The sequence below is a fragment of the Leopardus geoffroyi genome, chromosome D2, assembly GCF_018350155.1.
Source record: "Leopardus geoffroyi isolate Oge1 chromosome D2, O.geoffroyi_Oge1_pat1.0, whole genome shotgun sequence".
In the NCBI taxonomy this organism is placed as follows: domain Eukaryota; kingdom Metazoa; phylum Chordata; class Mammalia; order Carnivora; family Felidae; genus Leopardus; species Leopardus geoffroyi.
The window spans coordinates 68,700,148-68,723,769 of record NC_059334.1 but is presented as its reverse complement, the minus strand read 5'-3'; the positions used below and the strand labels follow the sequence as shown (position 1 = coordinate 68,723,769).

Below are 23,622 nucleotides of genomic sequence, written 5' to 3'. Positions count from 1 at the left end.
ATCTGGGTATCTATTTTAAGTTTTAATTTATTTCAACAATGTTTTGCAGTTTTGGTGTATAAGAGTTGCACTTCTTTTTTTTTTTTTTTTTTCAACGTTTATTTATTTTTGGGACAGAGAGAGACAGAGCATGAACGGGGGAGGGGCAGTGAGAGAGGGAGACACAGAATCGGAAACAGGCTCCAGGCTCTGAGCCATCAGCCCAGAGCCTGACGCGGGGCTCGAACTCACAGACCGCGAGATCGTGACCTGGCTGAAGTCGGACGCTTAACCGACTGCGTCACCCAGGCGCCCCTGAGTTGCACTTCTTTTGTTAAGTTTAGTCCTAAGTATTTTGATATTTTTTATTCTATTGTAAATGCAATTGTTTTCCTAATTTCATATCATTCGTTGCTAGTGTACAGAAGTAGAATTGAATACTGCATATTAATCTTATATCCTATAATCTTGCTGGATTCATTTATTAGTTGACAGTTTGGGGTTTTTTTGTTTTTTGTGGATTCATTAAGATTTTCTGTATACAGATCATGTCATGTGGGAATAGAGATAGTTTTACTTCTTCCTTTCCCATCTAGATGCATTTTATGTCATTTTCTTGCCAAAATGCCGTTATCTTGACTGTTTTTATACCTCAATCTTCCTAACCACATGAAATTTTTTTTGAAAGCAGATATTATAATCATGACATTATCTATCCTAAGATATATAAAAGCAAACTGGTCAAAAATCTATAGTTTAAGCTCCTTAACACTCAAACTAGGTACACATATCATTAAAAGATTTATTAAATATCAAAACTATAGTCACATGAAAAGATTATACTCAAAAGTCAGAAGTACATGAACTGTAAGACTTCTAATTTTCTTAATAATCTGCAAGTAATATTAAGCACGTTTTCTGGTTTCTTGTTATAGAACATTACTGCCAGAAAAAAAAAGTCCATAGAGAATAAATCTGGCGTTTTAATGAAATAAATCAATTACTTTAAAGCATGCACACAAGTAGTGAACTTCCTTACAAAAATCGACCACTCTGATCTACTCTAGTGTTCATAATTCCTAACTTATGATCTAAGACTATCCAGTTTCAAATTGCTCATATAAAAATGTAGTTACTAGGGTGCCTGGGTGGCTCAGTAGGATGAGCATCTGACTCTTGATTTCAGCTCAGACTACGATCCTAGCGTCGTGGATCGAACCCTGCATTGGGCTCTATGATGAGCAGAGAGCCTGCTTAAGATTCTTTCTCTCCCCCTGCCCCACTGCCCTCCTCCCTGTCTCATACTTTCTCTATAAAATTTTTTTAAATGTATTTATTGAATAACTACAAAATAGAAAGTGTTATGTTGACAGTATTTGAAAAATTTTAACTACTACAAGAAAGTACTTCAGGCATTCCTCTCAGGTTCAAATACAGCATTCTTATGAGAGCCCTTTTAATTTAACACAGTCTTTTTTTTTAGTCAGGGAAGCCATAAAAATGTAATAATAATTATATAATTATTGTATAATTTATAGCACCAGGGAATAAAGCCAAATACACAAAGATTATCCAATTTTCCATTTATAGCTTTAAGACAGAACTTAATTTTTATCCACAAAAATACCAGCTAGAGGGCATAGTTTACTTCCCCTGAGGAATACATGTATATTAAGTTAAAGACAATACCCAGTAGTTACCTCTTTAACAAGGTGGTTAACAGACTGCTGCCCACCTCCAGAGCCCCACACACTGTCTTTGCGCTTTCCACCTTTAGACATACTCAGAAGCACAGTAGCCTTGTCCAGAGCAGCTCTACCAGAAATAATAACAACAATAATAATAATTTTGACAACTTAGAAATGCTTCAGGTTGACCTAAAAGCTTTCACGTAACCTAAAATCAATCTAAAATTCAAAATCTAACCTTATTACAAAATAATTGATCTACACTGAGTGGAAACATGTCACATAAAACTTAACTTTTACATAGTTCTGCACCTTCCCACCAGGGCAACCATTCCATTCTGACCTGAAGTAGTCTTAGAAGTTTAAGTTAACATCTACACCTGAGCAAATCTAAGACATGGCACTGACTAAATTTAAGTTTCCAGGGAGTTACAAAAAACCATATGGCATGATTCCCAAATATCACATTTAGCTTAAAATTAATTATAACAAAGAACAAGAGTGAAAACATTATTTCCTAATATTTCTGTAGCAGATAAATATAAAATAAAATTGAAAATGGGGCTCCTTTGTTAATACTGTCCATCTTCTTAGAATATTAAATAATTACAGAATGTGAAAACCTGAACAGAGCTTAAAGAAACATTCTCAGTCAAACCCTTCATTTTTATAAGTAAGGAAACTGAGGCCCAGAGAAAAGCAGCTTGACATAAAGGTAGCTAATGGCTTAGTTAAAATCCCAAATTTCTACATTACAGTACTGTCCTCTTCCTATTACATCATGTCAACAATCTCTCAATTTTTTTTAACAGTGGAGAATATACACAAATGACAAATAGATGTCCACAATGTCTGATTAATTCAAATATCATTTCAATAAAATGCTGTAGAATTTTCCCCAATTTTGAAATTCTAAGTAGGAAAATTAATTTACTTACCTAGCCTGTACACAGTCTACAGTTCCTTTGTAACTATCAATATAGGTATTACATAAAATTCCATCTCCAACAGCTCTAGCAATAAACTGGCCAACCAACTACAAAAAAAAAAAAAAAAAAAAATAGCTGTATAAAAAAATCTAAAATGAAACTCTATAGGACACAATTTCTAATACATAAATGATAAAGACTGGCTGGACTACAGAATCAATAACTAAGACATGCTGGAATACTCAAACATCTATCTAGCACCTGCTTGTTATGTTTGACATACATTCCCACATCTTAACCTCCAAGGTTAACTACCCATGGTGGGTGGGAAGGACACATATCAGTTTTGCTCACTACTGAATCCCCCAACACCTTGCACACTGCCTGAAACACAGTACATAATCAAAAATGCTTGTTAAGCCAGTGACCTAAATTTAAGAGAAAACTCTCTTCTGGAAAAAAAAACAAAAAAAACAAAATGGGACTAGGTTTTCTCAAAAACTGTCTGATTAAAGGAATTTATTGTATGGAGAAAACACTGTGTAGAAATTTCTATCTGAAAGTATATTCATAGCGTTATTTTGTTTTGTTTTGTTTTGAAAGTAGGCTCCATACCCAGTGTGGGGCTCAAACCCACGACCCCCAGACCAAGTGTCACATGCTCCACCGACTAAGTTTGCCAGACGACCCTATGCATAACATTATTTCTTATAAAAACTGGAAACAACTTCAGTGTCCAACAATAAAGGTGTGGTTACATGATACATACAATGGGGGTCATTACGGGGTCATTAGGAAATACATTTACTACTTTTTATAGTGTAAGAAAAATCAAGTTTACAAAACAGCACATACAGTATAATTCCATTTCTTATTAAAACAAAAATGCAAGGATATACAAAAACCATACACTGATAAACATCCACAGAAAGTAAGAGATTTAACACCAAAATGTTTAACAGTTAACACTGGTTATTTCTGCTGGCTTTTCTTCATTTTGACTTTATTTATTTATTTCTATAATATGAACTTATGTAATCATTTTTTTAACATATGAGTAGTACTGGTATAAAAAGAAAAAAAAAAGGGGCGCCTGGGTGGCGCAGTCGGTTAAGCGTCCGACTTCAGCCAGGTCACGATCTCGCGGTCCGTGAGTTCGAGCCCCGCGTCAGGCTCTGGGCTGATGGCTCAGAGCCTGGAGCCTGTTTCCGATTCTGTGTCTCCCTCTCTCTCTGCCCCTCCCCCGTTCATGCTCTGTCTCTCTCTGTCCCAAAAATAAATAAACGTTGAAAAAAAAAAAAAAAAGTCCACGTTTGAATCATAGCTCAATACCTTACCAGACTACTGTCTGGCATAGAAAAGAAACAGCATTTAGGAATTAACTTATATATATATTCCTAAATTAATGTTTAAGTGCTCCTGCCTTTTAAAAAAATTTTAATGTCTATTTATTTATTTTTTTTGGGGGGGGGGAGCGGGGAGGACAGAAAAGGAGATAGAGAATCCCAAGCCGTCTCCAAGCTGTCAGTGCAGAGCCTGATGCAGGCTCAATCCCACAAACCGTGAGATCATGACTTCAGCCAATATCAAGATTCAGATGCTTAACGGACTGAGCCACCAAGGTGCCCCAAGTGCTCCTACCTTGACTTAAAACTCTGGTCAAGTAAACAGAAACAATTTCACACATTTTTAATTTCAAATCAGAAAGTCACATTATACTATCAGCATGTATTGAATCTAATAAATACATAAGGCTTTGAGATCAGAATCTAAACAGAAACATAAATCATAAATTTTCTAATAATTTTCCCACAAAGCTACAAAGGGGAACAGACTTATTTATGATTATTTTTATAATAAACATCAGTCAAGCCAATTCAATCTTCAATTATAACAATCTACATAATTTTTAAATCCTAGATCATACAACAGTTTAACCACATATAATAGAGAATATACAAGCAGCAAAAAAACAAAACAAAAAACAAAAGACCTACAAACTATACAGAGCATGGGTGGAAAAGCAGGATATAAAATTACAGTATGATGAAAACTATATTTGAAAAAGAAAAACAGCTAGACAAAAATATGCTAAGATGTCAGAGGGCTATTTTTGTATGGTAAAAAATATGGGTCATTTTGTCCCATTTTATCTACTAAAGTTTCTTAGAAGCATGTATTATTTCTATAATTGGAAGTGTAGTGGGGAAGGGGGAGGGAGAGAATGGATAAAAAGAATCATACAAACCTGTGGTGCTCTAGGAGTATCCAATGCCAATTCAGGTAGATCTTTCAATAATTTGTCAAATGATTTTTCTACATCATTTGTGCTCATTACTGTCCCACACAGGTCAGAAAGAAGCTTAGATGTCATTTCTCTATGACTAGCCTTTCCCTCCAATGCCAAGGACACTGCCAACACTGGTACTCCACTTTTCATTTCACCAAGATTTAAATCTCTTAGCATTTCCTATTAAAAAAAAAAAAAAGTTAAAAAGTATGTCACTACCTTTAGTTCAATATGATTTTAATTTTGAAAAATCAAGATTTTATCCATATATCCTTACCTCTTCCCCTTTGGAAATAATCAGAAAAGCAGTCAATTTTGTAGGAAAGGATAAATTCATCTTTCTGTGCATATTAATTAGATATTGATACACTTTGTCAAGCTTTAACTATCTAAACATCACTAAACTCAAGAATGTGAATCACACCTAAAACAGTATGAAACTATATATTGCTAAGTTTGTGTTAGGAATTAACTAACCCTGTCCTTATAATTTTTTTTATTTTCTTTTTATTTAAGTAATCTCTACACCCAATGTGGAACTCAAACTCGCGAACCCAAGATCAACAGTCACATACCCTTCCAACTGAGCAAGCCAGGCACCCCTAATTTCTAGGAATATTCTTTTATGAATATTTGTGGAGAGATTCATTTTACATTATCATAAGCTGTTTATACTCTACTTTTCAAAGTTTTCTCTTTGCACTAAAGTTTATACTGTTCACATTAAGTTTAAAGGAGATCTTTTTTTTTTTTATGTTTATTTTTGAGAGAAAGCATTTGGCGCATGAAAGCAGGGGAGGGCAGAGAGAGGGGGACAGAGGATCTGAAGCGGGCTCTGGGCTGACAGCAGCAAGCCCGATATGGAGCTCCAACTCATAAACCACGAGATCATGACCTGAGCCAAACTCAGACACTCAACCACTGAGCCATCCAGGTGCCCCCCCCTCTTTTTTTTTTAAAGTTTGTTTATTTAAGTAATCTCTAGACCCAGCGTGGAGCTCAGACTCATGACCTGGTGATTAAGAGTCACATGCTCTTCCGACTGAGCCAGTCAGGTATCCATAAAAGTTCTTAAACCATCGTTTTTAAGTGGAATTATTGCTTCAAATGCTGGGATTCAGTTAAAATTTCCTATTAAAAATAATAATAGCAGCTGCTAATACTACTGTATATAATGTGTCAAGCATTGTAACAGGCATTTTAGTTTCTATTATCTTATTTAAGACTCAAAACGACCTTTTCAGGGAGAGGTCATCATCATATCCATCATACCCAAAGCAATGAAATTTTAAGTATCTGCTGAGGACATACAGCTGGAGTGGCCAAATTGAAAGTGGGATATAGGCAGTATGACCCTAGAGGCTAAATTCTAACTCAGTTATTTATTTATTTATTTATTTATTTATTTATTTTTTAACGTTTATTTATTTTTGAGACAGAGAGAGACAGAGCATGAACAGGGGAGGGGCAGAGAGAGAGAGGGAGACACAGAATCCGAAACAGGCTCCAGGCTCTGAGCTGTCAGCACAGAGCCCGACGTGGGGCTCGAACTCACGGACCGTGAGATCATGACCTGAGCCGAAGTCGAACGCTTAACCGACCAAGCCACCCAGGCGCCCCCTAACTCAGTTATTTAAAGTGCCTTCCTTTTACAGTTTTCTCAGAGTGTTTAAGTCATGTTATACTACTAAAAGGGTGCCAGAACTATTTTCACAGCCACCTAACTGGTGTCCTTGTAAGCTGTCTCTTCCACTCAATTTCAACTTCCTGGACTATGCTTGAACAACTCACTCACTACCTTTAAACATGATACTTCTTCCTGGAAAATTCTCTTCAGCCCTCTTACCCTGGCAAACTTCTAATTATCCTTACATTGTTCAGAATCATCTCTAACACTCTTCATTTTATGCTTCCATAATATTCTGTTCATAATACTACTCAGTTAATAAATACATAGTAGACCACTAGTCCCCAGGCTAGGTACATAGGATTCCAATAGTCCCTGTCCTTACAGGATTTAAACTCTTTCTCTGCAATACAAGGCTTCACATGATATTTTAATATCTATTTATATATCTCTTTCCTCACCTGACTGTGCTTCAAAAGAGCAGGAATCACCTATTACAAATTCCTCCACATGGTATGCACTAAACAAATATTGATTTTATATTCAAATTCCACAAATATAAGGATATCAGACCTCATGGTATTAGACAAACCAAGAAAGCTCAGTCTGAAGTAAAAGAGTATAAATTAAAAAGCCTTTTAAGGAGTTACAATTTTAAAGTTTACTTATTTTTGAGAGAAAAGAAAGAGAGAGAGGGAGAGAGAACGCATGATGAATGGGGGAGAGGCGGAGACAGAGAATCCCAAGCAGGTCCGCACCAGCAGCGCAGAGCCAGACACGGCGCTTGAACCCACAAAACCCATAAGATCATGATCTGAGCTGAAACCAAGAGCTCAGCCAACTGAGCCACCCAGGATCCCCTAAAGACCTGCAATTTTAGTACTTTAAGTCAGTAATCCTAGTTAGGTAATTTTATTTTACCCTTTTAGATTTATTTTATGAACAATCCATAACACAGGAAATGTTCCCACGCAAATTACATTTCAAAAAAACATTTGTTCTCTTAGTTTCTGTATACATTCTTTTTCAGATCTTTGTGTTCTCTTTCTTTTGGACAGAGTACAAAGATAAATTTTATCTTAATCCTGAATATTGAAATGAATGGCAAAAAAAAATAGAACAACATCAGGCATTAAAAAAAAATTTTTTTTTTTAACATTTATTTTTGAGACAGAGAGACAGAGCATGAGCAGGGGAGGGTCAGAGAGAGAGGGAGACACAGAATCCAAAACAGGCTCCAGGCTCTGAGCTGTCAGCCCAGAGCCCGATGCGGGGCTCGAACTCACGGACTGCGAGATCATGACCTGAGCCGAAGTTGGATACCCAACCAACTGAGCCACCCAGGTACCCCTAAATCAGGCATTTTTAACTGAGATTCCTGAAGAGGTTTGAGAAGGTTCATAGATGCCTGAAATTATATCATATTTTATACACTATCAATTACAAAAATATATAATTACAAAAATTGTTAAAATATTGTTGTGCCGTTTTTCAGGTAGGGAATGGCATATAGCCTTCATCACAAGTAGGAAAGAACTAAGTTAAGGATATTTTACTTCATTTCTTAGAAATTCATTTACATAAAAGAAAATGCTTATTAAAACTTATTCAGTGATCAAGGATAATTTCGGATATAATGTTTTGCTTTTAATAATGTTTTTTCTATGTTAAGTAAATTATACATGCAATTTTAAACCTACCGCAACTTCATTAGTATCTCCATGCTCAAAATATTCCTGTATGATTGGTGTTAAAGTCTTCTCAAATGCTGTTTCATCCAAAGGCAAAACTACAGTTTCATAAACACAGTTTTCCTAGGAAGGGAAGGAGAAAAAATTACAAATTAATGAATAAAATGCTAAATAAAATGAAATTTGGTTTATAATTTTATATTCCAGGGCCCCTGGGTGGCTCAGTCAGGTAAGTGTCCAACTTGATTTCGGCGCAGGTCATGACCTCACGGTGGTGAGATCAAGCCACAAAACGGGCTCTGTGCTGGGCACGGAGCCTGCCTATGACTCTCCCTCTCTCTCCTTCTCTCTCTCTCCCTCCTCCTCTCCCTCTGCCCTTCCTCTGTTCACATATACACTATAAATAAATACTTTTATGTTCTAACTGTATATCCCAACGAATTTTATATTCCATCCTCATTCAGGACAAGAAAAAGATGTGCTACATGCTTTGAACACTGATACTAAAATAGAATCCATGTCTTTTTTTTTTTTTTTTTTTTTTACAAATCTATGAATAAAACTAACAGTTCAGAACTACTAACCACAGCAAATAGGACTTGCTCCCAACCCCCCATATCTTGTTAATTTTTTTTTTTTTACCTCTCATAATACCAGTCCTTCAGTGACCAAGAAGCTTAAGATGACTTCCTATCATACCTACTGTTTTCATTAAAACTTCACTTTAAAAAAAAAAAAAAAATGAAGGAACCAAAGATTTCATGATTAATATTATAATAAAAGCCTTTGTAACAAGAATCAATGCTGTATGACTAAAAAATCTCTAAGAAAAAGCATTATTCAACAGAAATTTCAAAAAACAAGGAAATTCATGTCTATTAATTTTCTATCTCCCTTCTCCTCTGGAAAAAGGCCAGAAATGTTTATGTGCAACTTGTGACTAGTTTTAGTCTCACTTGAAAGACTGTATGTTAAGATTAGGATATATAGGGGCACCTGGGTGGCTCAGTTGGTTAAGCATCTGACTTGATTTCAGCTCAGTCGTTATTTATCTTGCGGTTCGTGAGTTCAAGCCCCACTGCAGGCTCTGCCTTGACAGCTCTGTCACTCTCCCTCTCTCTCTCAAAATAAATAAGTAAACTTAAAAAAAAAATTTCCATGTCCAACAATTAGCTAAAACAAACAAGTATATACAAATAATATGCAATAAAAACAATCTATCATATGCCCTGATAATTTCCTATCTAAAATTTTTATCACCACGCAAAGACAGTTCTTTAGAAAAGATATCATAACGTCTGGGATTTGTTTCAAAATAATCCAGAGCATGGGGGGTGGGAGTGGTGCATGCAGGAGGGATACAAGAGGAAGAGTAAACAGAGGTACAGTATAAAATAAGACTGCCTATGAGTTATTAATTATTGAAGTCAGTAAAGCTGGGAGAGGAGTACAAGCAGTTTCATTATACTATTCTACTTTTGTAAGCTACACATTTTCCATTAAAAATATAAATATATAGGAGCTCTTGGCTGGCTCAGTCGATGGAGTGTGCAACTCTTGATCTTGGGGGCTGTACGTTTAAGCCCCATGTTGGGTGTAGAGATTACTTAGAAATTAAGTTTTTAAAAAAATTAAAATAAAATATATATGTTCCTTATAAAATCTATTAAAAACTTACATTCTCATCAATGGACCTAAGTGAAATAAGACTGAGAAAGACAAATATCATATGATTTCACTCATATGTGGAATCTAAAAAAGTAAATAAATAAACAAACAAAATAAATCAGACCTGCAAACACAAACTGACAGTTGCCAGAGAGGAGGGGCAAGATTGATGAAGGGGAGTGGGAAATACATGCTTCCAGTTATGGAATAAGTCATGGGAATAAAAGGCACAGCATAAGGAAGAAAAACAAAACTTACATTCTCATATTGAAGAAAGACATTTATGTTCCCAAAATAAAATTTACCATAAGGTTATCATCCTAAACAGTAATATTTAAAAGGAACCTAATACCTATTAACTCTTTTATGATATTCAAAATAATATCTATTTTTCTCGATTTTCATTACTATAGAAATTATATTAACTCAACAGAATTTACTGAAAAATAACCAGCTTGATAATCCTAAGTGAATCTGTAAAGACCTACTTTTGACTCACTTTAGAAATGAAGGGAAAATTTATCACTATCAATTAATTTGGTTTCCTAATCCAAAATTTCCCTAACAGTCTGAGAGTACTGAGTATATGTATGATTTAGATATAGATACTAATGTGTGTGTATACACACGTATGTGTTACACATATGTATACATACACATTATATATATACACACACATATATACACACATACTACAAATCATATATATATGATTGACAGGCACAGAGTATAGATATGGAACGTATGACCTGACAAATGTATGAGTAAACTACAAACATGAAGGTGAAAAATTTATAAGCATTTTAAACATGGATTTTAAAAAGAAAGTAAAACACTGATACCTGGTCATCATCATAGTTAGGATCTTTCACATCCACCTCTTCCACATCATATACCTGTCCAGGTGTACCCCAGACACCTTTGCCTCCTGCTCCACCTGAAAAAGTTTAGAATTGAGAAAGAAAAGAACACAAAGTTCATAGTTCATAAAGTTTAGTTGAAATCTGAAATAATTCTAGATATTCAGATATTAAGTAACAGTTAAAAACTGAATTTTAATTTATATGCTAATTTTTTTCCAGTTGAGTTATACTTTAAATTTTTTACTCAGATCACTTTTTCAGTAATGATTAGATATTATATATTTTATAACCTATTTCCAAAACATCAAGTTGAAATAACTTATAAAGTTAAAACTAAAAAGGCAGAGGGGCGCCTGGGTGGCGCAGTCGGTTAAGCGCCCGACTTCAGCCAGGTCACGATCTCGCGGTCCGTGAGTTCGAGCCCCGCGTCAGGCTCTGGGTTGATGGCTCAGAGCCTGGAGCCTGTTTCCGATTCTGTGTCTCCCTCTCTCTCTCTGCCCCTCCCCCGTTCATGCTCTGTCTCTCTCTGTCCCAAAAATAAATAAACGTTGAAAAAAAAAAAAAACAAAAAAAACACTAAAAAGGCAGATGCTTTAAAATAAAAGCAAAAATGAAACCAAAAAAGAACAGAAAAACAGCTGTATCAGGGACCCCAAGGGGCCATGATACTGTATGTAGCTGAGCTCTAAATTTTATTGGACATTTCATAAGGCCAAAACAACAATATGTTGAGCCAGTAAGATGTGGCATAGGAAACTTAACAAGGGAAAAATTATTTAACAAAAAGCAGTTTCCACTGTTAAGTGTTTCAAAGTCAAATACTCTTTTTTTTAAGGTTTATTTATTTGGGGGGCAGGGGGGAGTGGCAGAGAGGGAGACAGAGAATCTGAAGCAGGCTCCACACTGTCAGCGCAAAGCCCAAAGCAGGGCTCAACCCCACGAACTGTGAGATCATCAACTGCGCCGAAGTCGGACACTAAACCAACTGAGCCACCCAAGTGCCCATTTATTTTCTTTTAATTAATTATCTTGAGAGAGACAGACAGACAGACTGCGTGCACAGGGGAGGAGCAGAGAGAAAGAATCCCAAGCAGGCTCAGCGGTGCCAGCGCAGAGCCTGAAGTGCTCAATCCCACAAACAATGAGATCATGACCTGAGCTGAAATCAAGAGTCAGAGGCTTAACAGACTAAGCCACTCAGGCACCCCTCAAATACTCTTTAAATATAAATGTACACGTTAAACTATACTTGACAACTGGCAATATGTTACAAATGACTAAGCTATTTAAGCATTAACTGCACTTATCTTTATTTCTCTGTACTTCTATATGCAAACTGACCAGTTGAAGTTTAACAATTCCAACTTTCAAAGTGGTTTTTCTACATAAACTGAAATGTTTTTGTAAGTCTCAACATATTTCATTATTTTTAAAGAATTTTTCAGTATCACCAATTATTTTTAGGTTGTATTTTTATACCAAGAGCATAATCCCTGCCACTAGAACAAAACAGAATCTGGTTACTAGGATTCATTTTTATCCAACCAATGGTTGTAGAGCCATTCAACAAGAATAACAGTTTTTGGCAGATCACAAAAAGATTTTACAAGACTCCTAGGCTACAAATTGAAGTTCCCACCATTCAGAAACTAGTGAAATCTCCAAATTACATCAAAATCCTACCAGAGACCAAAACTAACAGACCCCCTATCAACAAATATTTAAATATATTCAACTACTCTAGGCCCTGGAAATAGCAGTGAAACAGACCAATCCACTTCAGTTTCCAAAAGAGAGCAAAACACAACTTGGGTGGTGCCTGGCTGGCTCAGTGGGTAGAGCATCTTAACTCTTGATCTCAAACTGTAAGTTCGAGCCCTATGTTGGGTGAGAGATTACTTACAAAATAAAATCTTTTAATCAACCAACCAACCAATCAGTCAAAGAGAACTCAGAACCAGATCTATAAAATTATTCAAATCCTGATCCAGAGGGGCACCTAGGTAGCTCAGTTAAAGTTAGGTGACTGACTCTTGGTCTCGGTTCAGATCATGATCTCACCATTCTTGGTTCACGAGCTGGAGCCCCTGCATTGGGATTCCCCCTCTCTCTCTCCTCCTCCTCCCCTGCTTGCGCATGCGCTTTCAAAATAAACTTAAAAAAAAAAAAAAAAAATTCTGGGGGCACCTGGGTGGCTCAGTTAAGCCTCCAACTTCAGCTCAGGTCGTGGCCTCACAGTTCATGAGTTCAAGCCCCACATCATGCTCTGTGGTGACAGCTCAGAGCCTGGAGCCTGCTTTGGATTCTGTGTTTCCCTCTCTCTCTGCTGCTCCCCCACTCATATTGTGTCTCTCTCGCTCTCAAAAATAAACATTTAAAAAATTTTTTAAAAATTCTGATCCAGATATTAGCAATCCAATTTATATCTATCATGTATTCTTAACAAAGGACATAATTATATTCATTAGGTAATTGGTATAATGAATCTTTTTTTTTTTTTAACTTTTAAAAGTTAAGTAATCTCTGCCCCCAATATTGGGCTCAAACTCATAACTCTGAGATCAAGTGTCACATACTCCACTGACTGAGCCAGCCAGGTACCCCAGGTATGATGAATTTCTGACCCTACTTTTAAGCAAAGTTAGAGAATACACGCACAATTCATAACTGTATAAAACATCCACGTATATTTTGCTGAAAAGAAAGTTCTGCTCAAGAAACTGAATCTCAAGAAAAAAGGCTCAACTTAAAAACAAGTGGGATGGTCCTCAGATTATTACTTTGTAAAAACATACACAAATCATAACCTCTTACACACACCATGATTGTTTAAATTTCTCATATTCCTAGAACAAGGAAACCATAGTATAAGAACCAGGTAATATTGTTTTGTTTGCTTCTGTGGAAATGGAACACACCAACCTTTCTTTGGCAGTCCCCTTCCTTTCCCAGATCTGGATCGCCTATCTAGCAACCTTCCCTTTGGACTGGTTGGTACAGTTACTCCACTTCTAAGGGCTTCACTTCCATTATCACTGACTGAATCGCCTCTGCCAGAGTCCCGGGATGAGTTTTTCCTCAGGCGCCTTTTTGCCTTGGCATTAATTCTAGCTTCATTAATGGAGGATGCCGAAATCCAATTTCCATTTATCTCATTTTTTATTTCCTCAGTCCCAGCATTTTCTTCATCACCAGAAAAGAGAGAGTCACTTAAATTATCAGGATCTTAAGGAGAAAATGAAGAAAGAAAATTCTAAGTAAGTACTTTAACCATTCACTGTCATACCAGTTATAGTCATAAGTTACCTTAAGTTGAATCACATGAAATTACATTTTTTAGGTCAGTAACAAGTCACATATTGGAAATTTCACATGATTCAATCTAATAAATGACAACTAAACAGGATTACTTTTCACATTATCATAGAAAATAAACTAAGACAGTGAATTTTAATGAGCAAAGTTTAATGTTATCTCATATGTTTAGAAATAAAATTTTATGTTAATATATAACCACAAATAAATCCTTTAGACTTCTGTGAGCTAAGGGAGTTAAGCAATTGGAGATAGTAAGAAAAGACTAAGAATCTTGAGAGGAGAGATAAATTAGTATTTAGAGAATGCCTATTATTTATCAGGCACTGTGCTGGGCGTTCTGTCATTTACCCACAAGTTTGAGAACTATTTATTACATACTGGATCATTACTACAGATAAGGAAACTAAGACTGAGAGTGTTTAAATACCTTGCCAAACACCTCCTGATTAATTATAGATACTTAGGAAATATTCTAATCCAAAGAACCTGAAAGATACTTGGCAAATAAATGATCACATAATATTACTGAGCTGAACCATTGAGGCTTCATTGCTCTGAAAGATAAAGCTTGCTTTTAAAGCTTTAATTCACCTCTCCAAACCTGACTTATATTACTTACCATCTTCTGAAAATCTTCCAGCCTATGTAAGATTTGTACATTATCCCCTGAAAGACAGCAACATATCTGGAGTTCCCAATGGTCCTATTTAGAATGTCATCCTCATTGCTGTTTTCACTATCAAAATCTTTTAGGATATATTCAAGTTTTATTTCCTTCACATAACTTTCCTAACAATTCTAGCCACAATAACACTAATGCCCACACTCTATTCATTCACCACATTACAGAAACCACTTTGCTTTTTCTATTTATGCAGGAGTCTTGCTTTTCCAAATAAGTCATAAGCCTCAAAAGAGGAGCCATGCCTTTACCTGTACTTCTTTGTACCCTCAGCACCTAACTGAGGATCCTTCATACTAACAACTCAAATGTCCATGGAGATACCTGGCTTTGCTCTAAAAAACTCAGAAAGCTACTGAATTAGGTACCCTTGGGGCAGAGTTTTGTTTGTTATGGCTAAGTCAAGTCAGAGTTGAATCTCTCAAGTGGTTTTAAACATTCCTAAATGTAATTAGGCTGTGTCAAGTCCATGTGTATAGACTTTAACATGTCTTAATATGTTGAAGCTGAAAATTTCTTAAGTCAACCTATAAAAAACATAGATGTGTTAAAATCTTTACAATTCTTGACAAAAAAGTATGAAAGTTAAGAACACTGCGATAATCAAAAACAAACAACAACATTAAATAGAGTCCATCATTAGTCTCTGTGCTTTCCAACCATTCTCCAAACTGCATGGAAATGGATTCTGTAAAACATGCCCCCACTGAAAACCCTTCAAAGGTTTTCCCACTATTTCAAAATAAAGTTTAAACTCATTATCTTGTAACTTAACATCCTACATAATCTTGCCCCTGCTTATGTCACCAGAATAACTGCTGACCACTACCACATTCAAATGGTCAGAGCTTAGACTGATATCATATGCAGTGATGGAGAGATTGGTTTAGCAGAGGAATACAGAATATATAAGGAAAAAGAGAAAGTATAAAGTGAGAGACCAGCTAAGAAAATGTTGCAATAATTCATTCACTAACTGAAAAGAGCAAGGGTAGTAACTTTGGGTTAAATAAAGTGACACTTAAAGAAAAGTAAAGGACTTTTAAACAGAATAAAGAAGCATGAAATGAAGTCTTAAAAGTTTTCAGATGGGAATTCAGTGTTAGAGGGTGAGTGTGAGACATCATCATAACCATCATCATAACTGAACTACTATACTACAACTACTAGCAACAGTCATAGTCACAGCAGTAGTGCAACTTCTTTTGTCATTATCGTCACCGTTGTTACCACTAGATACCAGGTTCTATGGTAGGCACTCTACATACGTGATCTATAATCTTCACAAAGCTCTATAACAAAGCTGTTTATCCTCAATTTACAGATGGAAGATGTTTCATAGAAAAGTCACATATCTAAAAAGGATTATGGCCAGTATTCAAATCCACGCTTAAATATCAGATGATTATAACTGTAGAAAATACAGAGCTAGAGTATAGCAGAGTAGTGACAGCTAAAGACACAGGACAAGGGAGTGATTATAAGAGAGAAAAGCAGAAGAGGAAGGAGAAAAAAAAGACCAGAGATCAGACAAGTTAAATGGAATTTCAAGTAAGAGTAGGTAATTGAAGAAAACACTAAACATTTACCTGTAACATATTGCTTTCATTATTCTACAATTAAGGCAAACCACCAAACTCATCCAGAAGATAAAGGACCTCAAATTATAATAAACTGCTTTAAACTGTCCCTTGGAGTCCTAAGTATTCAAACATCATTTCCTACAATTGGATTTCTTTTCAACTATTTTAATATCCTTTCAAATATGTTTGTATGACTGCAGCAGAACATATCTAGGTATATTTTATATATTAGACCTTATAATTTTTAACTCATGTTTCTATCAATTACTCATTTATATTTCACTATTCATACTTACCTAGGTTTAGGGTTCCATAACCACTATTGATCTGACTTTAAAAAAACCAAAATTCAAAAGATGAAAAATCTCACCATTCAGAATATTTCAAAATCCTACTTAACTCTACAAAGATTAGTCTGAAAGCTATAAGTATATTTTAAGTTGTCTGAAGTTACTCAGCGTTTGGACAAATATTCTACAAAACCATTTTTATGGAAAATAAGGAAAATACCATAGGTAATTTATAATAAATAAATTATTAGGAAAGAAATAAAAGAAATCAATAACAGTTTATATTGCAGTAACCAACTAGTTCATTTGAAAATATTAATGAGGAAGTTCACTATTCTTCTCCATTCTGTAGCACATAGTTTATTATAAACAGTGGAAAGTTAGAATGTATGGAATGTGAAAAGATGGGCAGAAAAGAACATGTGAAGAATTTCTACAAAAATAAGAATCACAAACTTGATTTTTTAAAATAATACAACTTGTAGCATAATAAGATGGCTTTTAAAGTAAAGATGGTTTCAGTATTATGTTTTCATAAAATTTGGTATGACCTCAAACTTGCTCACAATATAGTCAAGGTTCAAAATATTCTTACTTACCTGTGGGGTTTACATTCAGTATCTGCTCATTTTCTACATCCATTGTTCCTTAATGTCACTTGCACTGATTGAATTATTAATGGAAGTCTTCCCTTGGGATCTATTTCCTTAAAAACAAAAAAAAAACCTTCAACATCTTCCAAACTGATAGAATTAAGGTAAATTCAATTTACTTAATCACATTGTAAAAAAAAATAAAACCAGCACATAATTTTTTTTTAAATTTTTTGGATGTTTTAATTTATCTTTGAGAGACAGAGAAAGACATAGCACTAGTCAGGGAGGAGGAGAGAGGGAGACACAGAATCTGAAGCAGGCTTCAGGCTGTGACCTGTCAGCAGAGCCCAATACAGGGCTTGAACTCACGAACCACCACATCATGACCTGAGCCGAGATTGGACACTTAACCAACTGAGCCACCCAGGCGCCCCAGCACATAATTTTTTAACATTCATTTATGAGAGAGAGAAAGAGAGAGAGCGAGCACGCGTGTATGTGTGTGTGAGTGAGCAGGGGAGAGGAAGACAGACAGGGGAACAGGGGATCCAAAGCAGACGTCACATTGACAGCAAAGAGCCTGATGTGGGGCTCGAACTCACAAACCATGAGATCATGACCTGAGCCAAACTAAGCTACCCAGGCTCCCCTAATTTCATTCTTTTTAAATTTTTTTTTTAACGTTTATTTATTTTTGAGACAGAGAGAGACAGAGCGTGAACAGGGGAGGGGCAGAGAGAGAGGGAGACACAGAATTTGAAACAGGCTCCAGGCTCTGAGCTGTCAGCACAGAGCCCGACGTGGGGCTCGAACTCACAGACCGTGAGATTATGACCTGAGCCAAAGTCGGACGCTTAACCGACCGAGCCACCCAGGCGCCCCTCCCCTAACTTCATTTTTAAAAAAAGAGCTCTCTTTACTTTGAAAAAATAGTTTACCACAATTAACATTTGGTTTCAATCTTCCTGACAAGTGTATCTGTGTCCAAAATAACCCTCCATACTTCTGAATGTGCCAAAGCACCCCTCTAACTTGAAGTAAAAGATGTATTTGCTATACATGGTTATTTCAAGTTAAAGCAGCATATACATACTCCAAATTTTTCAGGACTACCAGTCCTCATAATTAATCTCATGTACATAATATTGTATAGTTCACTACCAATGAATTGAGAACTACTACAAAACGCAAGCAACAGTTTTGGTTAATCAAGCATATCACAGGATTCTGTTCTTTATCACATCACAACACATCTGAAGGCAGATACAGCTGACATTTCATCACCCAGGTGTCTATAATTAGCATTATAAGACTTTGGGAGAAATTTTTAATGGTGTTTTCTATAATAAGAGTAGTTTCATAATCAGGGCACCTAGGTGGATCAGTTGGTTAAGCGTCTGACTTCAGCTCAGGTCATGATCTCACCATCCATGAGTTCGAGCCCTACATCGGGCTCTGTGCTGACAGCTCTGAACCTGGAGCCTGCTGCAGATTCTGTGTCTCCCTCTCTCTCTGCCCTCCCCCCCCCCCACACTGTCTCTGTCTCTGAAAAATGAATAAACCTTTAAAAAATTTTTTAAAGAAAAAAGAGTATATTCATAATCTGAAAACCCCATTCTTATTTTTAAAAATTTTTAAAGATTTTAAAGAAATCTCTACAGACCCAATGGGGCTCAAACTTACAACCCTGAGATCGAGTCACATGCTCTAGGGGTGCCTGTGGCTCAGTTGGTTGGGCATCCGACTTCGGCTCAAGTTATGATCTCACAGTCCATGGGTTCGAGCCCCGCGTGGGGCTCTGTGCTGACAGCTCAGAGCCTGGAGCCTGCTTCAGATTCTGTGTCTCCCTCTCTCTCTGCCCCTCCCTTGCTCATGCTCTGTCTCAAAAATAAATAAAAATATTTTTAAAAAATTAAAAAAAAAAAAAAGAGAGAGTCACATGCTCTACTGAGCCAGCCAAGTGCACCCCTCCTATTCTTCTTAAAAAAAAAAAAAAAAAGTGCCTAGGGGCGCCTGGGTGGCTCAGTCAGTTAAGCAGCTTAAGCTCAGGCTCTTTTTTTTTTTTTTTTTTTTTTAAGCATCAGGCTCTTGATTTCAGCTCAGGTCATGATCCCACAGTTTGTGAGTCTAAGCCCCATGTCGGGCTCCACACTGACGGTGGAGCCTTCTTGGGATTCTCTCTTTCCCTTTCTCTGCCCTTCCCCTGCTCACACACATTCTCTCACTATCTCTCAAGAATAAATAAAATAATTTTTTAAAAAACTTGACTATTTAAAAAAGGAGTAAGTACAATGGTAGCAGCAACTTAGTATTTTAGACCTTAGCTTCAAAATGACTTAAAAATTATTAATGCTGTAAGGTGTTGAAACCAGTTACCTTTAATTTAGTGATATAAATCTAATGTTACATGAAAGACTAGCAAAATATATTTCATGAAAACTATTACCAGAAGGTATAACCAAATATGATTTTAGAATCTCTCTGTAACTATTTTTCAAATAGTGGTTTATAGTACTTAAGCATTGATCTGTTCAAATCATATAAGTTAGATATAAGCCCTTCCAGTCATTTATAATCATTTCACGAGCAGTGTGCTTTAAGATATGCACAAATTAATGAAAAAGACTAATAAACTAATTAAAGGAAAGTCTTTCTCAAATAACCTACTATAAGATCTCATTTTAAGATAATAATATATGATGCCTCCTGGGACTCAACTTTTTTTTAAGCGAACTTTTCCCCCAACATGGGGCTCAAACTCAGGATTCCAAGATCAAGAGTTGCATGCTGCACTGAACTGAGCCAGTGAGGCACCCCTCAACTGACTTTTAAATTCCCCAATATATCGTTTTAACATCTCAAAAGTTTATAGCCCCTTTGCCACAGAAAAGGGTATTATTTTGTAAAACAAGAATAAACACACCTTAATGCTAAAATGGTAAACTTCTGAATATGGCATAATCCTTAGGCTACTAAGATGCTATATTGCTTCAGAAGAAAATGGGGCGATCACTCTCTAATTCTATTCAGAATAAACAGATTCTACATAATGATCTTTCTAATATCATAATTTCCAACAACTCTGGATTTAAGGGGGAAAATGAACCTTAAAGATATGTATATAGAGATACATATAAATATATGAACAAAAATAGTTTGTAAACCTAAGCATATAGTGTTCTCCGTGTCTTAAAATTTGTCATATCTCACTTCAGTATATGGGTTACATGATACAGAAAAGTGAAAATGTCCTATGATGTGTGTATGAGCTTTTTAAAATAGAATTACATTAGAGAGTCTTTTTCATACTTGATGCAAGTATGATCATTGACAGGACACTTTCTGCAGAACCTTGCTACTAAAGGAAATTATTATAACTAATATTTATAAAGCCTTTTATAATTCACAGAGAATTTTACATGCATCATTTCATGTACTTCTCAGAACAACTTTGAGGTTTCCATTTTGCACACAACCAAATTCAGAGAAGGTAGTTAATCTGTCCAGATAGAGACAGCTGCTCAATGGAAGAACCAGAATTAGAAACCAGACCTTTTCAATCCAGTACTGCTTGCACAAGTTCAATATAAGATTTTAATATATCACAAGAAGATTCTTTTTTAGGGGCTAACAGACAGAAGCTTATTAAAACGCAGACTTATTAAAGTCTTTGGGGCTAACAGACAGAAGCTTATTAAAACACAGTATTTAAAGATACTACTTTAAATACTACTTTCCAAACACTAAAAATAATATTTATTTAAAGTATCACACAGAAGACATTCAGTTAGTCAAAGAAAATTATTAGGTAATGACTATCATCTATAACTTACCATATTTGTTTTTAAGTAATCCTAACCCCAAAAAAAGTGTCGTCTGTGTCTTTAGGCAATGGTAACGCAATCAAGAACTCAGTCACACTTGATAGCAACACAGACATTTTAAGAATTTAGAGAAGGATAAAAATACATTGCATGTTTTTCCTCTCTTCAATTCGTGGAGCTTAACACGAGCTTAACAGGAGCTTAAACAATCCTTAAGATTTTTGCCCCAAAGTTAACAAAAATATAAAGCAAAAACTCCAAAAGCCACATCCTTCATATTAAACAATAAAATTAATTTGGAATAAAAAAACAAAACTCTACATATAAGTTGAGCAAAACTAAGGCTAGCATTAAACAGTTTTCATTTCTTCAATAGTTTTACAGAAACATATACTCAGAAGTATTCAATTGCCAAGACATTCCCTAAAAGACAGAGCCTCACCCCCCCCCCCAAAATCTGTTCCCTGAAATACACCCCACAAACCACTCTGACATTTTCTGGAGTCAAGTTTAGGCCATATGCTAACCAGAAAATTATCTGTATTCATTCCAGGGCCACAATCACAGCTAATTAGCAACTTAAAATCAGCTAAAAGTATTCAACCACAATGATGCAAAAGCAAGCACTGCAGAAAATATCCAAGTGTCCTGTATTTTCGCACTCCCAGAAACTATTTTCCCTTTCTCATTACTACAACAGAAAAAAAAAAAATTAAAATATAATTCAAAGATCCCTGCTGAGATTGTAAGGAATTTAAGAAACCTATAATGAAGGAAGGTTAATGGCACAAATACGAATAATTAAACTCAGGACATCTGCAGTGCTCCCTTTTTAGAAGAGTATATGAAGGTTTCTAAAAAGCCTCACATTAGTAAGAATGCCCAAATCGTAAAACTTAGCAGAAAATATACAAAACAGGCGGTGACTCTTTTTTTTGTCTTCCACACGAAGCCGCATTTTTGATCATTTTACTCATTGCAGATCCTGCACAGTTGCTGGTTCCATAACCAGTTCTCATAAGGGCATACGAACAGGAGATACTGACTTCTGCAGTTAGTTTTTGAAGCTCCAGCGGAGTGGGGGGGCGGGGGACCCCTTCTCGTGTACATTGCAGAACCTAATTGACAAATGCAGCAGACTCGGCCTGCGCTTCACAGAAAGAGGGCTCCCTTCCTGTCTTTGTTTTCCCTGGGAGATTTTCACTTGAACTAAAAAAGCGCCCCTTTGCCCCAAGTCCGCGCAGGGCCGGGGAGGCGGGCACGTGTCCGCCTCCCAGCCGCCCCTCCCGCAGCGACTGGCCCTCCTCCCCGCCGCGGGTGCAGGCCGGGACCCCGCGGGCCCTAGTCCAGGCAGGCCCCAGGGGCTGCTCGACCGCAGCGGGGCGGGCCTGGGCTCCGGGTTGCGGGCCGAGGGCCTGGGTCGGTGATCGCCGAGCGGGGGACCGCGTCTTCAGGGGGGCCCCCCAAGGGACGCCGTGGGGGGGGGGGCGGGGAAGGCGCGAACCTTCCTCACAGGATTTCAGTCAGGCCAGAAAGACGTCTCCCAACGCCCTCCTCTCAAAATAAAAATGAAAACTCGGCCTTATCGAGGATGAGGAGTAGTCCCTCGCTGGCAAGCGCCCCGCGCACCCCGCTACGCGGGAGGGGATGCAGGAGGGGGCGGGCCCGCGCCACCGCGCTCCGGGCCCGGGCCCAGAAGGAGGGAACAGGGGCCCGCCCTCCGCCGCCCGGGCGTTGGGGCGGCCGCGGCCCTCCTTGCGGGGCTCCGAAGAGGAGGCCGGACCCTCGACCACCCGGCCGAGACTCGGCTGCGGCCTCACGCCCCCTCCCCCTCCCAACGTGCGACTGCCTCAAGAGGAAACGGAGCTGAGGGAGAGGATGCAGTCGTCCCGGGAGTGCGAGCCGCCCCGCTGGTACTGACCCCTCGGGCCGCTGCCGCCGCTTGCCCAGGTCCTCGGTCCGCCGGCCCAAACCCCGCTGCTCAGCCTCTGCCGCCGCCTCGGAGCGTCTCTGCCCCTTTCGCTCTGTTTGTTTTTGTTTTGTTCTACCCAGTAACACGGGGGCGAGAGAGCGGCGTTTATTGGTCAAAGCGAGGAGGTCCGCTGGCCAATCGCGGCGGTGGAGCGGGAGCAGAGGAGGAAAAGAGAGGGAAGTGAAACGTGGAAAGCTGGGCTGGGGCGCCGGAGGGCGCATGCGCACCTGACTCCTGGGACAGGCTGGAGTGGGAGCCGGGCGGGAAGCTGGAGGCGGGAGGTTGGGAGGCGCCGCCAGATAGAAGCGCAGGCGAAAAGGCAGTGCCTTGGGGTGAGGACTAGGTTGAGGCTGTCTTGACCCGCTCACCCTTTCCTCTTACAGGGTAGTCAGCAATCTCGCCTGAATGTTGGGCTTCCTGAGGGCCCTGCCTCCATTTGCAGAGGCTCCTCGGTTGAATACCCTTAATCTCTACAGATGCTTCTCCCGCTGGTCCTGTACACTCCTTGGCTCCCACTGTGCACAGTAAGAATTTTATCTCCGTGAAAGCTCTCATCCCTTGAAGATAGAAATCATTCCCATGTCACAGATGAGGAAACAAACAGACTCAAAACCTCTTTGAA

At 37.7% G+C, this 23,622-nt stretch overlaps 1 protein-coding gene across 3 annotated transcripts in view; it reads right to left on the bottom strand.

The window, feature by feature from the left end:
• PDCD4 (programmed cell death 4) overlaps nucleotides 1-23,061 on the bottom strand; it is a 29,310-nt gene extending 6,249 nt beyond the window's left edge. The window contains exons 1-8 of one of the 3 annotated variants that reach the window (XM_045438889.1): nucleotides 22,950-23,061; nucleotides 17,208-17,314; nucleotides 13,658-13,960; nucleotides 10,715-10,809; nucleotides 8,214-8,327; nucleotides 4,845-5,066; nucleotides 2,606-2,703; nucleotides 1,680-1,794 (exon numbers count right to left, since the gene is read on the bottom strand). In XM_045438889.1, coding sequence (XP_045294845.1) covers nucleotides 1,680-1,794; nucleotides 2,606-2,703; nucleotides 4,845-5,066; nucleotides 8,214-8,327; nucleotides 10,715-10,809; nucleotides 13,658-13,960; nucleotides 17,208-17,250 — 990 coding nt within the window. In that variant the 5' untranslated portion in view covers nucleotides 17,251-17,314; nucleotides 22,950-23,061. The remainder of the gene's footprint in view (nucleotides 1-1,679; nucleotides 1,795-2,605; nucleotides 2,704-4,844; nucleotides 5,067-8,213; nucleotides 8,328-10,714; nucleotides 10,810-13,657; nucleotides 13,961-17,207; nucleotides 17,315-22,949) is intronic. The other 2 variants (XM_045438891.1, XM_045438890.1) reach the window with 2 other exon arrangements.
• Between the last annotated feature and the right edge of the window lie 561 nt (nucleotides 23,062-23,622).